General features: G+C 39.2%; 1 protein-coding gene across 18 annotated transcripts in view; it reads left to right on the top strand.

The window, feature by feature from the left end:
• Positions 1-18088, top strand: part of BCAS3 (BCAS3 microtubule associated cell migration factor) — a 754554-nt gene that overhangs the window by 128903 nt on the left and 607563 nt on the right. For all 18 annotated transcript variants that reach the window (XM_078373699.1, XM_078373700.1, XM_078373696.1 and 15 more), the window contains exon 7: positions 1515-1587. In XM_078373699.1, coding sequence (XP_078229825.1) covers positions 1515-1587 — 73 coding nt within the window. The remainder of the gene's footprint in view (positions 1-1514; positions 1588-18088) is intronic.

Here is an 18088-nt window from a genome sequence, read left to right as displayed (position 1 = left end):
CATAAAAACGGTAGTATATTACTCTGTGTCTTCCTATTGTTGTGTGTATTCCTTTTTTCCACTTCATATCTTCTATCTCATTACATGTTTTTACAGACTAATTCATTCTGTTGTTTTGCAGTGGTAGGAAATATTCCACTATAAACTTGAAATGTTTTATCTTTTCGTATTATAAACAATGCTGTTGTGAATAATATTATATACAATTTATTTCTCTCATGCCTGAATATATATGTAAGATGAACTTCTAGCAGTGACTTATTGGATTAAGGGGTATTTGTATTTCAATTTTGATTAATATGATGATAAGATTTTGTCAGATTTTTGGAATTTTTGAGGAGCTCTTAAATAAGTGTCAACATGTATAGTTAAATTTCATTATATAGTCCTTTCGTATCACATTTAGTACTGGTGTTATCAATTATTGTGGCTTTTAAAGATTCTGTGATGTTGCTATTTAGTTTGCTAATATTTTGTTAAGGATTTTTGCAGTTAATGTGTATCAATGGGAATGACCTATTACTTTACAGTTTTCTTGTCCTGAACTACCTTTATTTAGTTTTGACATCAAGATTATACTAGTTTTAGGTAATTAGTTGGTGGGGTATGGAATGGTTTTCTGATCTCATGGAGAATGTGACTAAGATTGAAATTGGTGCCAGTTAACACATTAAAAATATGCTGGTTCAGGTTGGGCATGGTGGCTCATGCCTGTAATCCCAGCACATTGGGAAGCTGAGGCAGATGGAGCACTTGAGCTCAGGAGTTCAAGACCAGCCTGGCCAACATGGTGAAACCCTCTCTCTACTAAAAATACAAAAATTACCTGGGCATGGTGGCATGAGGCTGTAGTCCCAGCTACTCGGGAGGCTGAGGCAGGATAATTGCTTGAACCTGGGAGGCGGAGGTTACAGTGACCTGAGATTGTGCCACTGCACTTCAGCCTGGGTGACAGAGCAAGACTCTATCTCAAAAAAAATAAAAAAATGCCGATTAACTTGAAAAAAATTTTATTTATTTATTTATTTATTTTGAGATGGAGTCTTGCTTTGTCACCCAGGCTGTAGTGCAGTGGCACGATCTCAGCTCATGTCATCCTCCGCTGCCCAGGCTCAAGCGATTCCTCTGCTTCAGCCTCCTGAGTAGCCGGGACTATAGGCACTCACCACCACGCCTGGTTAATTTTTTTTTGTATTTTAGTAGAGATGGGGTTTCACCATGTTGACCCAGGATAGTCTCGATTTCCTGACCTCATGATCCGCCCACCTCAGCCTTCCAAAGTGCTGGGATTACAGGCGTGAGCCACTGTGTCCAGCCTGATTAACTTTTTAAAATTATTACATATATAATGGTAATTTATAGTAGCTTTTCTACTTTTTATTGTCAATTATATAAATTATATCAACTTAAAAATGAATATTTTTCTTTTTCAAGTATTTTGAAAACATGAAAATAATGGGAAGTATATCATGATATTTCTCAAAGCTTACAGTTTTTTTTATGCTCCCTATCAGGTGCTCAAAAATGTGATAACTTTGCTGAAAAAAGACCCCTCCTTGGTGTTTGTAAGAGCATTGGATCTTCTGGGTAAGGAAATTTAAAAAATTCTTTGCATCACCTATTACAAATTTGTGTTACTGCAGAGGGCAAACTTTGATGTTATAAAATCTTCGGAACCATAAGATTAAGCTCTCATAAGAGAGAAGAAGGAGGAAGTAAAACATATTTAGGGTTTCCTGTGATGCAGTCACTAAACTGCTTTCTCTGCTATTTTTTCATATGCAGGGTGATAGTAGGAGCCAAAATAAAACCAGGAATAGATTAGAATATACCCTCTCATTGAGAAAAATATTTTTTAGTTTAGTGTTTCTAATATGATCACTTATCACGGCATTTTTACACTGGATTAGAAGTTACCACTGGGTGGTAATAATAACTTATTTTTATTATATAATAATTGTTATTAACAGTAAATGACATTTATTGATACTATAGCATGTGCCTGACATTGTTCTAAACATTTTGCATGAATTTTCTTTTTTATTTCTTACCATAATATTGTGAACAAATAGAAATATCTTTCCAGTTATTGCATTTTCTCAAATTGAACTTCTAGCTTCAGGGAAAGTTGGGAAGTGATTAAGGTTTTGTTAGTAAGGAAAATTATCAAAATGGATATTAGGTTGGCTACTAGCAGTCTCTGCCCCATGCTTTCAGTAAATAGTGTACACTTCAGATTATGTGACATTGGAGAAGGGAATGACATATTAATAATATAACATTGTAGCTATAAATTAACCTAATAATAGGTGAGGAATTATTAGGTTTCAAGAGGTAAATATATGACTCAAAAGTGTATATGTTTGCTGTCTCATTTAAATGTCTGTCTCTGGGCCTGGTAATTTAAAAGAATAAATATTTTTTTCTCAATACTACTGCTACTACTACTACTACTAAAAAACATGGTTAGGTCATGGAGTCTTGATTATTGTTTCCTAATGGTATTGTTTGACTTCATAGGCTACAAGACACATTTCTTCAAGTGTAGATTTTTTTTTTTTTTTTTTTTTTTTTTTTGAGGCAGAGTCTCACACTGTTTCCCAGGCTGTAGTGCAGTGGCACGATCTCAGCTCACTGCAATCTCTGGCTCCTGGGTTCAAGCAATGCTCTTGACTTAGTCTCCTGAGTAGCTGGGACTACAGGTTTGCGCTACCATGCCCAGCTAAGTTTTTTGTATTTTTAGTAAAGACTGGATTTCACCATGTTGGTCAGAATGGTCTCTGTCTTCTGACCTCATGATCTGCCCGCCTCACCCTCTCAAAGTGTTGGTATTACAGGTGTGAGCTACTGCACCTGGCCTCAAGTGTAAATTTTTTGAGACATAAAGCCTTTGAGAATTTACTGTACACTCAGCACTTTGCCAGGTATAGGATAAGGATACAAAATCATGAAAACCCAATTTCTTTCCCCAAAGGCTTTTGAATGTGGCTGAAAAGAAAAAGTACAACACATGCAAAATAATTATGAAATAATGATGCATGATAGGAATTCAGAGAAGGGAGAGCTCAGTGTATATCAACTAATGAGAAAAAGCCTCATGGAGAAGGAGCAGCATAGGTTAGATCTTAAGGAATGAGAAATATTGTAGTAGATGTGCCAGAGTAGTTTGTAATATAGTAGTGGAAGAGAAACTGAAATAAATACATTTAAGAATGGTAAGAGTTTGTGGGCTGGGCATAGTGGCTCACACCTGTAATCCCAACACTTTGGGAGGCCGAGGCAGGCGGATCACGAGGTCAGGAGCTTGAGACCATCCTGGCTAACACAGTGAAACCCTGGCTCTACTAAAAATGCAAAAAAAAAAAAAAAATTAGCCGGGCGTGGTGATATGCGTCTGTAGTTCCACCTACTCGGGAGGCAGAGGCAGGAGAATCACTTGAGCCCAGGAGGCAGAGGTTGCAGTGAGGCGAGATCCTGCCACTGCACTCCCACCTGGCGACAGAGAGAGACTCTGTCTCAAAAAAAAAAAAAAAAATGGTAAGAGTTTGTGACTTAGATTTAATGGCATCTGCAAAATAGGTGAAAACAACTATTGTAGTACTCTGAAACTCACCCAAAGGCATATAATAATCTGAAAGGTGTTTAAGCTTGAGAAACTGCTAATCTTTGCACAACCACAGTGGGAATCTGTGGCATTCATGCCTGCAGCTGCTCCCATCTCACTCTGTGCTTTCTCTCTTCTAAGTCTGGTTGGCTGATTAGTTGGTGTAGAGGATCTTCCAGGGTGAGAAAGGTTGTGTAGACTAGTGCCTTACCTGCTGTGCTTGGAAAATTCTCACTCATCTCTGAGTGGCAGGTATTGCATATGCCCACCAGCATTGTCTGCAGAAATTACTGTTTTGGTGGCATGTGTGCTTTGGGAGCCAGTGGCTCTTTCAGCCTAAGATAATGATTAGCTGTGGGTGCAGAGGAACCATGAAAAAGTGTCCAGGGGAAAGAAAAATCTGGGTAGATGTACAGATCCTTTGGCAAAGGAAAACGACTTTTGTTGACTTGGGGTATTTGAGCAAATCTTCTGTTGAATAGTTGGCTATCCACTAAGATACATAGACACATGGCCAGACCCTGAAAGTCAGGCTTGAAAGTAAAGCAAGAATAAAAGAAATAATAAAACTGAGCAGAGAAATCAGCAACTAGCACATTGTAGAGGAAGACCAATTTCACAGAATCCAGAGTTGTTATACCATAGTTTATACAATGTTTTTAAATATAAAATTATGACACATACCAAGAGACAGGAAATTGTGGCAGTGATCAAAAGGCAGGCAATAGAAATCATAGCTCATTGTCTCCAGGTGCTAGATTTTACAGACAAGGATTTTAAAGCAGCTATTATAAATAGGTTCTAAGATCTAAGTAAACATGTATAAAGAAATAAAGGAAAGGGTTATAGCAATAACTCAACAAATAGAGAATCTCAACAGGGAGTTAGAGTTTATATAAAACTCTGCTCTGCTTTTTTTTTAAAAAATCAGATAGATAAAGGATAGTTGGAACTCAAGTGCCATCAATAATTCATGAGTTGATACATACATACATACATACATACATACATACATACATACATACATAGAAACAGTTGAATTTATGACAACTGAGTTTGTGTGTTTATTTATTTTAGAGACAGAGTCTCCCTTTGTCACCCAGGCCCAGGTGCAGTGGTCCGATCATAGCTCACTATAATCTTGAACTCCTGGGCTCAAGAGATCCTCCCACCTCAGCCTCCTGAGTAACTGGGACTATAAGTTGTGACACTATGTTTGGCTAATTAAAAACAATTTTTTTTTTAATGAGCTTAAGGTCTCACTATATTACCCAGGCTGGTCCTGAACTCCTGGCTTCAAGCAATCCTCCCATCCCAGCCTCCCAAAATGTTGGAATTACACATATGAGCCACCACACCTGGTCCAATTGTATTATTCTCATTTTATGCAAGAAGAGGCTAACAGGTTCAGTCACACAGTCATGGACCCAGGCTTCTGCTTGACCCTCAAGCTATGTTCTTTCCAGTAACCATACTATTTGTCATTATGGAGGACATTCTTCCATATATACACAGGCATGTTCCATCTACAGACTGTGCTAAGGGTGTCTTAACCTCAGGTTTAGATATTTATATTTTTCTGACCAGTTATTTTCAGAGGTAACAAAAATTTCTTAAAAAAAAAAAAAAGAGTACGAGGTTAGGTTAGGACAAATTAAGTAATTTTTTTATCCCTTCCAAAGTACCTAGGACTACAGGTATGTGCCACCTTGCCTGGCTAATTTTGTGTGTCTTCATTTGAGACATGTCTTTTAATGTGTGTTGCCCATTTTTTAGTGGGGTAGTGTTTTGCTTGTTGAATCGTTTAAGTTCCTTATAGATTCTGGATATTGGATATTTGTTGGATGCACAGTTTGTGAATATTCGTGATTCTGTAAATATTCACAAAAAATATATTCACAAACTGTGCATCCAACAAAGGTCTGTAGATTGTTTGCTCTGTTGATAGTCTCTTTTGCTGTATAGAAGCTCTTTAATTTGTTCCTAATTGGGTATTTTGTTTTTGATACAGTTGCTTTTGAGGACTTTGCCAAGGCCAGTATCCAGAATGGCATTTCCTAGGTTTTCTTCTAGGATTTTTATAATTTAGGGAGTCCTTTCCCCATTGCTTGTCATTGTTGACTTTGTTGAAGGTTCCATATGAGTTTTAGAGTAGTTTTTTCTAATTTTGTGAAAAGTGACATTGGTAGTTTGATAGGAATAGCATTGCATCTATAGATTGCTTTGGGCAGTATGACCATTTTTAACAATACTGATTCTTCCAATCCATGATCATAAAATGTTTTTCCATTTGCTTGTATTGTCCTGATTTCTTTCAGTAGTGTCTTGTAGTTCTCCTTATAGATATCTTTAACCTCGTTGGTTAGATGGTATTGGGTGTGTGTGTGTGTACCCACTGCAAATGGGATTGCATTCTTGATTTGGTCTCAGTTTGGACATTATTTATATATAGAAATGTTACTGATTTTTCTACCCTAATTTTTTTTATCCTGAAACTTACTGAAGTTATTAATTAGTTCTAGAAATCTTTTGGTGGAGTATTTCAGGTCTTCCAGGTATACAATCATATTGTCAGTGGAGAGAGATAATTTGACATTTTTCTTTTTTCTTATTTGAATGCCTTTTATTTCATTCTCTTGCTTGATTGTTCTGGCAAACAGTAGCTTCTTAAGAGAGTTTTTGTGTTTGGCATATATTTTGATGTAGTGTTTCTGCACAAGTAAAGATACTTTTGTTACTTAGTATGTTTGACATATACTACTACATAGCCATTTAGTTACTTAGAATTTTTCAGGGTGGAAAAGGACTTCCCTGATTTTATTTCTTCATTTAAACACGTTGTTTAATAAACTCAAGGGAGGTCTCCTTTACATGATAGCAGGACATGCTATCATGTAATATAAGAAGGACATGGCTATTAGAAAATTGTGGTTGCTAAATTCAGGAACTATTATTTAAAAGTCCGTTGCCAACTTATGTCTAATGCAAAGTAATTTTGAGAATGGGCAGGTTCCCTCCCTCACTTCCAGTTTTTTAAATAAAGTAATGCAGGCAGTTGATAATGTAGAACAGAAGATGTAAGTGCTTCCAAAATAGTTTAAGTTAATGAGACTCAAGTTTATAGGCATAAATATAGGTGATACAAGGAACCATTTCGGGAACCAATGAAAAGTCTGAAATAATAGAGTAAGAGAATTCATAGTTACTAGACAGCAGATAGAATAGCTACTGCCTAAAATGGAGATGGAGAAAGTCACACATAATCATGCAGTGGCTGCTTAGAGACATTCTCTAATTTCACGTGTACCTTGAGAATGTTGACTTTATCTTGCCCATCTTGCTTTATATCCAGTAGATTCAAATATATATATATATTTTGCCTAAGTAAATTTTAGGAAGCTTGCTATACTAGCAGTTACACTCATCATTTACTTTCTTAGTCTCACTTTTTTATGATTGAGAATATCTCTTAATCTAAGGAATCATATGTCCTGTACCTGGGTGTTTACATTTTCATAGCCCGCTGGGTACAAAACCTTAGGACATCACTTCATTTTGAGAGGAATGGGATGTGCAGGTTGCTCTCTGTCTCCCTGGCACATGCTTTGTTGAGCACCAGGTGGTTTAGACTTTGTCAAGTTGCTTATATTCACAACTAATACTGCCTATTAAATTATTCTTGGGAAAATTCAGTAAGATTTTCTTTTGATGTATAACTTTTCTTTTTTTTTTTTTTGAGACGGAGGAGGCTGGACTGCAGTGGCACGATCTTGGCTCATTGCAACCTCCACCTCCCAGTTCAAGTGATTCTCCTGCCTTAGCCTCCTGAGTAGCTGGGACTACAAGCGTGTACCACCACGCTCAGCTAATTTTTGTATTTTTAGTAGAGATGGGGTTTCCCCATGTTGGCCAAGATGGTCTCGATCTCCTGACCTTGTGATCTGCCTGCTTCAACCTCCCAAAGTGCTGGGATTATAGGCGTGAGCCATTGGACCCGGCAAACATTTCATTTTTATAATTCATCTTTCCTTTTCAAAGAGGAAGGGAATTGTTATAGAAAGTGTCAATCAAAGTCAAAATAAAAATATAGAGATGAATCTATGCAAAACATTTTATTTGAGAATGTACATAAAACCGAATTGCAATTTGGGGCACGTAAACAGATTGGGGCAGTTTTTGGCACGTCTGAAGAACAAAGAAAAGCTTGGGAAATTAGAGAAATGCAACACTTTGTTTTAGAAGAAAGCTCATTGACACTAGAGTGACAACGATGGAGTCATGGCAGTTCGTTTCAGCAGTTACTAGTTATAACTGATCTTAGGGTTATAGCAGGCAATTTCAGCAGCTGGGCTTTACAGCTGATTTTTGGAGCAGGTGCTATGTGCCCCAGGTGCTTTCCCCCACTGGCCTCTTGACTCTGATTTGCTTGGGTAAGACAAAAATGACCTGATCTGTATAATTAGCTCTCAGAAAGTAATCCCAGTTGTTCATATTTTATCCTTTATAATAAATACATTGCTCCTAGTCCAAAATTTAGCATACTGTCTCTTACTGCATTGATGACAGTTATTAAAATGCCATTTATTTAGGTATTCTAGTGTTTTGTTGTGTTTTGAGAGATCATACCATAATTCCAGATAAGTCATTTAAGCTCTTGGAAAGGGATAATGTTTATTTTGCCACTGATCCAGAAACTAAGGTAGTGTCTTGTGTAACAATGTCAGAGAGGGAGGAAGCCAAAGTTTATTGTGTGTTACATGCTAACCATTTCTCCGAATGTAGCTATTTATGGTTAGGATCTTGTTGGCTACTATGAGTAATAGCAAATGAATAACATTATGCAAGAGCTGACTGCAGACCTTCAAGAATGTTTAATATATTATGATCACATTATACACATTATGTGAAATATGACCTTTATGTAGAGAGAATCATAGACTATGAGAAGTGGAAAGAACCTTGAAGATCACGTAATTTCACTGCCTCATGTTGTAAATGAAGAAAGAGGTTAAGTGTTTGTCCAGAGGTTCCCATCACACATTACTGTGGTGGGGGAAAACTCTTGTAAGAGCGAGAGAAAATTTCTTCATCTCAATTGGTTAGGAATCTCTTATCTCTTGTTATATAGGCATTCTATGGCCATTGTTTCCAAGACTGGATTTCAAGACTCAGAAACATTAAAGTCTTTTGTTTGAAAAATTATAATTGAGTATCAGGTATTACTTTGAATTTGCTTTGAGAAAAGCAAAATAATCTTTTTTTTTTTTTTTTTAATTGAGATGCGGTCCCAATCTGTCGCCCAGACTGGAGTGCAGTGGTACGATCTTGGCTCACTGTAATCTCCACCTCCTGGATTCAAGCGATTCTCCTGCCTCAGCTTTCCAAGTAGCTAGGACTACAGGTGTGCACCACCAGGCCCGGCTAATTTTTATATTTTTAGTAGAGATGGGATTTCCTTATGTTGGCCAGGCTGGTCTCAAACTCCGGGGCTCAAGTGATCTGCCTGACTTGGCCTCCCAAGGCACTTGCGCCAGGCTGAGAAAAGCAAAATAATCTTAATAGCTAAATAGGAGGAATGACTTAATTTCAAAATCGACTGTTTATTAAATAGAATACAATTCATAATATTAATATTTTTCTGTCATTATTACAAACTGGCGAAAACATCATCTTGGATTGGCAGAAGTCCATGGAGTGGTATTTGGGAACCAGTTTCATAAAGCTGCAGTTATTAGGTGGAGGTTAAGCGCAATATCACCATCCTGAGGTGGCACTGCACTGACTTTGTTTCATTGTTTGTCTAATATAAATAAAGGTTATGTTATAAAATGATTAGAAGTAGAGGGAGATTGCTTGGGATAATAGGTCTGTGACTCTTCTTTTTGTTGTGAAATATCCCAGAACTCTCATATATGATACTTGATGTTTTTAATTTTGACTTATTTTTGTCAGTTTTGTTTGCAAGGTCTGACCGGTGTTATTTCCATAGGCACCAAAGTAGATTTACACCATTTCCCAGTCTTTGCTGCTCATAGACAGGGGCTCTTCTAGAGTTGGCACCAAATCCAGACACCAAGTCTTTCATTTGCCCATCTCTCTGGCATTTTTCAGGCTTTCTGTGGGTATCTGGATTTTCTTCTGGCTCTCTGCCATGGCTCTGTGGCTCTCTTTACTCCTCAAAGAAAGGTTTTTACATCTGTGGTATACTTTTTATGCTGAGAGCTGCCGCATTGGCATAGAGACTTTCTTAATGGGATGGGTAAGCATACTAGGGGATCCAAGAACAGAGATGATTCGTGGGCCTCTGGGCTTTAGTATTAACTTAGAACCATGAAGACTTCAGTGCATGCTAGATATGATCTCTGTTTATCTGGTTATGGATGTAGGCAACCTTAGGGAAATAAGATGACTTTCCTGTTACTTCTGTTTAATTTTTGTCATGTGGCTTAAGGATATTTTTTATAATATGTCTTAAAATGTTAACATTATCTTTCATAAACAGGAGTCAATGTATAAAATACTAATTAAGTACATTTTTCATGACCCCAGTTCACTTAATTACTTAAAGCAAATTTTTAGTTTTTGTGTGATTTACCAGCAAAGGGCTGGAACATTACACACCTGACTCACACTTAATACAGTTTAAAACACATGCTCAACAAATCTCAGTGGGAGATTAAGAGTTGTCTGTTAGTGTCAATGAATACACATATTCTATTGTCAAATTGTAACCATGGGCTAGTTGTTTATGTATTTATTTTAAACTATAATATTTAAACTATGGACACATCTAATGAGTGTGTGAGATTTTATTTGCGGACTTTGTATATTTTCTTGTGATATTGAAATTGGTACAAATCTCAAATGGTTTACCAAAATGGTTATGTGCAGGTGACCAAACCAAACGAATGCTGGTTTAATTTCTTAAAGAATCGATGTACTTGCTGTTTGATATATGTAGTATTCCTGAAAATCTGTGCTGTTCGGGCTCTTGCTGGAAACAGATAACATACTCAAAGTAGGTAATTCAAAGAGAGTTTAAGTAAAATAACACATGTAGGAGCTGAGACTCATTATCCTTCCCTCTTCTCCCTTTCTCTTCCCTCCCTCGCCCTGCCCTTTCTCTTCCTTTCCTTTCCCCTTCCTCTCTCCTTCCCTCTGTTTCTGAGATCCTGAGACAGGATATCACTCTGTAACCCAGCCAGAAGTGCAGTGGCTTGATCCTAGTTCACTGCAGCTTCAGACTCCTGAACTGAAACAGTCCTCACACCTCAGCCTCCTGAATAGCCAGCACTATAGGTGTGAGCCACCATGCATGGTTTATTATCATTTCTAAGCAGAGAAGATAACCCTTAGTAAAGCCTGCAGAGAAAGCGATATGAAGAGTGTTAGCAACAGGAACTATGGGCTCTGGTGGATGGGTTTTGGCTATCTTCAGTAGCCTGACAGTGGTGCATCTCATTTCTCTAAATGCTTCCTGTTGGGTCAACCCAGTCAGAAATGGATTCTGAAGGTCCAGAGAGCCCACTGATGCAATTCATAGGATATGAGTCAGTCTCCCAAGACAAAGAACAAGATATAGAGAATGCAGTGTGTATTTGGAGGGGCAGTACACTTCATTCTACAAAATTTCACACTAAAATGAATAGAAATAGGTTTGGTGAAATGTATGCAACATTGTTTTCAGAACAATAATTTGAATACAAAATTAGAACATTTAAAAAGTTGTTGACTGGGGTTTTCAAGATGGCGCAGTAAGAACAACTTGGGATCTCAGCTCTCAGCGAATGCTCAGAGGGTGAGTCAAAGCCGCATTTCCAGATGGATCTTTGTTGCCCACAGAACAGGGAAAGTCCCAGGTGGTAGGAAAGACATGGGACCCAAGTGCAGCCAGTTCGGCTGTTGCAGCCGCTTCAGCCGGTGCTGCAGCGCAGGCACTCCCCAACAATCCACACAAAACACACGGGCCCAGGTGCCCTGCTAAACTGGCAATTTGAGATTTGGGAGGGCAGATTAGCATATCCATCTGATGAAACGGGACTTGGACAGTGAGCCAGACCAGGAGATTCCTGGGAAGTGGCGTTTGAGCCAGTGCAGTGGCTAGCTGCACGGGAAATCACACAGATCCCGGTGCTCTAACAGTGAGCAACCGAAACACCTGGGAGAGAGCCATCCGTTCAACTTAAAAAAAAAAAAACAAAAAAAACTCGCTCTGAGGCAGGGAGCCAGGCGAGTGGGCTCAGCGGGTTTCACCCACACAGGGACAAACAAAACGGCAACTCAAAACGCCCTGGGTGGAGAGTTTCACTGCTAGCACAGCTGAATCCAGGATGGTGCAGCTGGGTGGGGGAGGGGCATTCGCCATTACCGAGGATATCCACCCATACGGAGGTACACTCCCATTGCTGACGCAGCCTGCTGTTGCTGAGGCAACATGCCATAACAGAGAGACTCCGCTGCAGGGCGGAGCTGGTGGCAGCAGGGCGGAGCCTGCCGCAGAGCCCGCAGCTGCAGGGCAGAGCCCGCAGCAACAGGGCCCACACCACATCAGTAGGGCGGAGCCTTGGCAGGCAAATAGTGACTAGACTGCCTCCTAGCTGGGCAGGATAGTGCCACGGACAATCATAAAGAGAGCCCCAACACCCCCGAGACAGAGCATCTGAGGAAAAAAAGGGGTTCTAAGAGTTGTGCTGCAGCAGAATTAAACACACCTGCCTAACAGCCCTGAATGAACAACAGAGCTCACAGCTCAGCACTTGAGCTCCTATAAAGTACAGACTGTCTCCTCAAGCAGCTCCCTGACCCCTGTAAATCCAGAGTCACCTCAAAAAGGACTGATCAGACTGACATTAGGCGGGCACCATTCTGGGACAAAGATAGCAGAAGAAGAAACTGGTAGCATCCCTCACCGTTCTGCAGCTGCTACAGGTGTACCCCAGACATGCAGGGCCTGGAGTGGACCTCAGCAGTCATACAGCAGAGGGGCTAGACTGGTAGAAGGAAAACCAAGTAACAGAAATACCTCATCATCAACAATCTGGGCGTCCACTCAGAGACCCAATCGAAAGGTCAGCAACTACTCAGACGACAGGTGGATAAATCCACAAAGATGGGAAGAAACCAGCGCAAAAAGAAGGAAAACACCTGAAACCAGAACACTTCACCTCTTACAAAGGACCAAAACTCTGCACCAGCAAGGGAACAAAGCTGGATGGAGAATGACTGTGACAAAATGACGGAATTAGACTTCAGAAGGTGGGTAATGAGAAACTTCTGTGAGCTAAAAGAACATGTTCTAAATCAATGCAAAGAAACTAAGAACCTTGAAAAAAGATTTGAGGAAATGATAACAAGAATGGATAACTCAACGAGGAATATGAATGAATTGAAGGAGCTGAAAGATACAATACGAGAACTTCACGAAGCATGCAGAAGTTTCAATAGCCGAATTGACCAAGCAGAAGAAAGAATATCAGAAGTCGAAGATCAGCTCAATGAAATAAAATGAGAAACCAAGATTAGAGAAAAAAGCGCAAAAAGGAATGAACAAAGTCTCCAAGATATGTGGGACTATGTGAAGAGACCTAACCTACGTTTGATAGGTGTACCAGAAGGGGACGAAGAGAATGAATCCAAGCTGGAAAATACTCTTCACGATATTATCCAGGAAAATTTCCCCCACCTAGCAAGATAGGCCAACTCTCAAATTCAGGAAATACAGAGAACACCACAAAGATATTCCGCAAGAAGAGCAACCCCAAGGCACATAATCGTCAGATTCACCAGGGTTGAAATGAAGGAGAAAATACTAAGGGCAGCCAGAGAGAAAGGTTGGGTCACCCACAAAGGGAAGTCCATCAGACTCACAGCAGATCTCTCAGCAGAAACTCTACAAGCCAGAAGAGAATGGGGGCCAATATTCAACATCCTTAAAGAAAAGAACTTTCAACCCAGAATTTCATATCCAGCCAAACTGAGCTTCATAAGTGAAGGAAAAATAAAATCCTTTGCGAACAAGGAAGTACTCAGAGATTTTTGTCACCACCAGGCCTGCTTTACAAGAGCTCCTGAAAGAGGCACTACACATAGAAAGGAACAACCAGTACCAGCCATTCCAAAATCACACTAAATGCTACAGAGCAGCAACATAATAAAGAATCTGCATCAACTAATGGGCAAAACAGCCAGCTAGCATCAAAATGGCAGGATCAAATTCACACATAACAATATTAACCCTAAATATAAATGGACTAAATGCACCAATCAAAAGACACAGACTGGCAAACTGGATAAAAAACCAAAACCCATCAGTGTGCTGTATCCAGGAAACCCATCTCACATGCAAGGATACACAAAGGCTCAAAATAAAGGGATGGAGGAAGATTTACCAAGCAAATGGAAAGCAAAAAAAAGCAGGAGTTGCAATTCTCATCTCTGATAAAATAGACTTTAAAGCAACAAAGATCAAAAGAGACAAAGAAGGTCATTACATATTGGTAAAAGGATCGATACAATAAGAAGAGCTAACGATCCTAAATATATATGGACCCAATACAGGAGCACCCAGATACATAAGGCAGGTTCTTAATGACTTACAAAGAGACTTAGACTCCCACACAATAATAGTGGGAGACTTAACATTCCACTGTCAATATTAGACAGATCAACCAGACAGAAAATCAACAAGGATATCCATGGCTTGAACTCAGACGTGGAACAAGCAAACCTGATAGACATTTACAGAACTCTCCACCCCAAATCCACAGAAGATACATTCTTCTCAGCACCACATCATACCTACTCTAAAATTGACCACATAATTGGAAGTAAAGCACTCCTCAGCAAATGCAAAACAACTGAAATCATAACAAACAGTCTCTCAGACCATAGTGCAATCAAGTTAGAACTCAGAATTCAGAAACCAACTCGGAACCGCACAGCTTCATGGAAACTGAACAACTGGCTCCTGAATGTTGACTGGATAAACAATGAAATGGAAATGAAGACAGAAATAAAGAAGTTCTTTGAAACCAATGAGAACGAAGACACAACATGCCAGAATCTCTGGGACACATTTAAAGCTGTCTCTAGAGGAAAATATATAGCAATAAGTGCCCATATGAGGAGAATGGAAAGATCCAAAATTCACACCCTATCATCAAAATTGAAAGAGCTAGAGGAGCAAGATCAAAAAAACTCAAAACCTAGCAGAAGACAAGAAATAACTAAGATCAGAGCAGAACTGAAGGAGATAGAGACACGAAAAACCCTTCAAAAAAATCAATAAATCCAAGAACTGGTTTTTTGAAAAGATCAACAAAATAGACAAACCACTAGACAGATTGATAAAAAAGAAAAGAGAGATCAACCAAATAGATGCAATAAAAAATGATAAAGGGGAAATCACGACAGATTCCACAGAAATTCAAACCATCATCAGAGAATATGACAAACAACTCTATGCACATCAACTAGTAAACCTGGAAGAAATGGATAAATTCCTGGACTCCTGTGTCCTCCCAAGCCTAAACCAGGAGGAAGCTGAAACTATGAATAGACCAATAACAAGGTCAGAAGTCGAGGCAGCAATTAAGAGCCTACCACACAAAAAAAAGCCCAGGTCCAGATGGGTTCACAGCCGAATTCTACCAGACACACAAAGAGGAGCTGGTACCATTCCTTCTGAAACTATTCCAAATAATCCAAAAAGAGGGAATCCTTCCCAAATCATTTTATGAGACCAACATCATCCTGATGCCAAAACCCGGCAGAGACCCAACAAGAAAAGAAGACTTCAGGCCAATATCCATGATGAACATAGATGCAAAAATCTTCAATAAAATATTGACAAGCTGATTGCAACAGCAAATCAAAAAACTTATCCATCATGATCAAGTAGGATTCATCCCGGGGATGCAAGGCTGGTTCAACATACGCAAGTCTATCAACGTAATTCACCACATAAACAGAACCAAAAACAAAAACCACATGATTATCTCAATTGACGCAGAGAAGGCATTTGACAAAATTCAACAGCCCTTTATGCTAAAAACCCTCAATAAACTCGGTATCGATGGAACGTATCTCAAAGTAATAAAAGCTATTTATAACAAACTAACAGCCAATATCATACTGAATGGGCAAAAACTGGAAGCAGTCCCTTTGAAATCCAGCACCAGACAAGGATGCCCTCTTTCACCACTCCTATTCAATATAGTACTGGAAGTTCTAGCCAGAGCAATCAGGCAAGAAAAAGAAATAAAGGGTATTCAAATAGGAAAGGTGGAAGCCAAATTGTCTCTATTTGCAGACGACATGATAGTATACCTAGAAGACCCCATCGCCTCAGCCCAAAAACTCCTGAAACTGATAAGCAACTTCAGCAAAGTCTCAGGATATAAAATCAATGTGCAAAAATCACAAGCATTCCTCTACACCAATAACAGACTTAAAGAAAGCCAAATCAAGAACGAACTGCCTTTCACAATTGCTACAAAAAGAATAAAATACCTAGGAATACAACTCACAAGGAACGTAAGGGACCTCTTCAAGGAAAACTACAAACCACTGCTCAACAAAATAAGAGAGGACACAAACAGATGGAGAAACATTCCATGTTCATGGTTAGGAAGAATCAATATCGTGAAAATGGCTATACTGCCCAAAGTAATTTACAGAATCAATGCTATCCCCATCAAGCCACCATTGACTTTCTTCACAGAACTGGAAAAAACCACCATGAACTTCATATGGAACCAAAAGAGAGCCCGCATAGCCAAGTCAATTCTAAGCAAAAAGAACACAGCGGGGGGCATCACACTAGTGGATTTCAAACTATACTACAAGGCTACAGTAATCAAAACAGCATGGTACTGGTACCAAAACAGAGATATAGACCAATGAATCAAAACAGAGGCATCGGAGGCAACACAACATATATACAACTATACAATCTTTGATAAACCTGACAAAAACAAGCAATGGGGAAAGGATTCCCTGTTTAATAAATGGTGTTGGGAAAACTGGCTAGCCATGTGCAGAAAGCAGAAACTGGACCCCTTCCTGACACCTTACACTAAAATTAACTCCAGATGGATGAAAGACTTAAACTTAAGACCTGGCACCATAAAAACCCTAGAAGAAAATCTAGGCAAAACCATCCAGGACATAGGAGTAGGCAAGGACTTCATGACCAACACACCAAAAGGATTGGCAGCAAAAGCCAAAATAGACAAATGGGACCTAATCAAACTCCACAGCTTCTGCACAGCAAAAGAAACAGTCACTAGAGTGAATCGGCAACCAACAGAATGGGAAAAAATGTTTGCAGTTTACCCATCTGACAAAGGGCTGATATCCAGAATTTACAAAGAACTCAAACAGATTTACAGGAAAAAAACAAGCAAGCCCATTCAAATGGGCAAAGGATATGAACAGACACTTTACAAAAGAAGACATATATGAGGCCAACAATCATATGAAAAAATGCTCATCATCACTGGTCATCAGAGAGATGCAAATCAAAACCACATTGAGATACCATCTCATGCCGGTTAGAATGGCAATCATTAAAAAATCTGGAGACAACAGATGCTGGAGAGGATGTGGAGAAAAAGAAACAATTTTACACTGTTGGTGGGAGTGTAAATCAGTTCAACCATTGTGGAAGACAGTGTGGTGATTCCTCAAGGCCTTAGAAATAGGAATTCCATTTTACCCAGCAATCCCATTATTGGGATTTATATCCAAAGGACTATAAATTGTTCTACTAAAAGGACACATGCACACGAATGTTCATTGCAGCACTGTTTACAATAGCAAAGACCTGGAACCAAGCCAAATGCCCATCGATGATAGACTGGATTGGGAAAATGTGGCCCATATACACCATGGAATATTATGCAGCAATCAGAAATGATGAGTTCGTGTCGTTTGTAGGGACATGGATGAATCTGGAGAACATCATTCTCAGCAAACTGACACAAGAACAGAAAATGAAACACCGCATATTCTCACTCATAGGTGGGTGATGAAAAATGAGAACACATGGACACAGGGAGGGGAGCACTACACACTGGGGTCTATTGGGGGAAAAGGGGAGGGCCAACGGTGGGGGAGCTGGGGAGGGATAGCCTGGGGAAAAATGACAAATGTGGATGAAGGGGAGGAAGGAAGCAAAACACACTGCCTTGTGTGTACCTAAACAACTGTCTTGCATGTTGTGCACATGTACCCCAAAACCTAAAATGCAATAAAAAATTAAAAAAAAATCTCAGATTAGGAGAACTCTGAAAAATATTGTTTTGAATATTAAGAATCATGTTTCAGGGGAGGGAGAGAATTAACAGCCTTTCTTTGCCTTACCATACTTTTTATGAAATGTTTTATAAAATTGTAATTGGAATGAAGCAGCTGCTAAAGTCGTCAGTGTCTAGAGGAGGAAAAATTGAGCACAGGAGCAAACTACTGTTTTACTCAGTTCCT

Source organism: Callithrix jacchus, chromosome 5 (genome assembly GCF_049354715.1).
Source record: "Callithrix jacchus isolate 240 chromosome 5, calJac240_pri, whole genome shotgun sequence".
Taxonomy (NCBI): domain Eukaryota; kingdom Metazoa; phylum Chordata; class Mammalia; order Primates; family Cebidae; genus Callithrix; species Callithrix jacchus.
The sequence above is the reverse complement of the archived record's forward strand: the minus strand, read 5'-3'. Positions and strand labels throughout refer to the sequence as shown.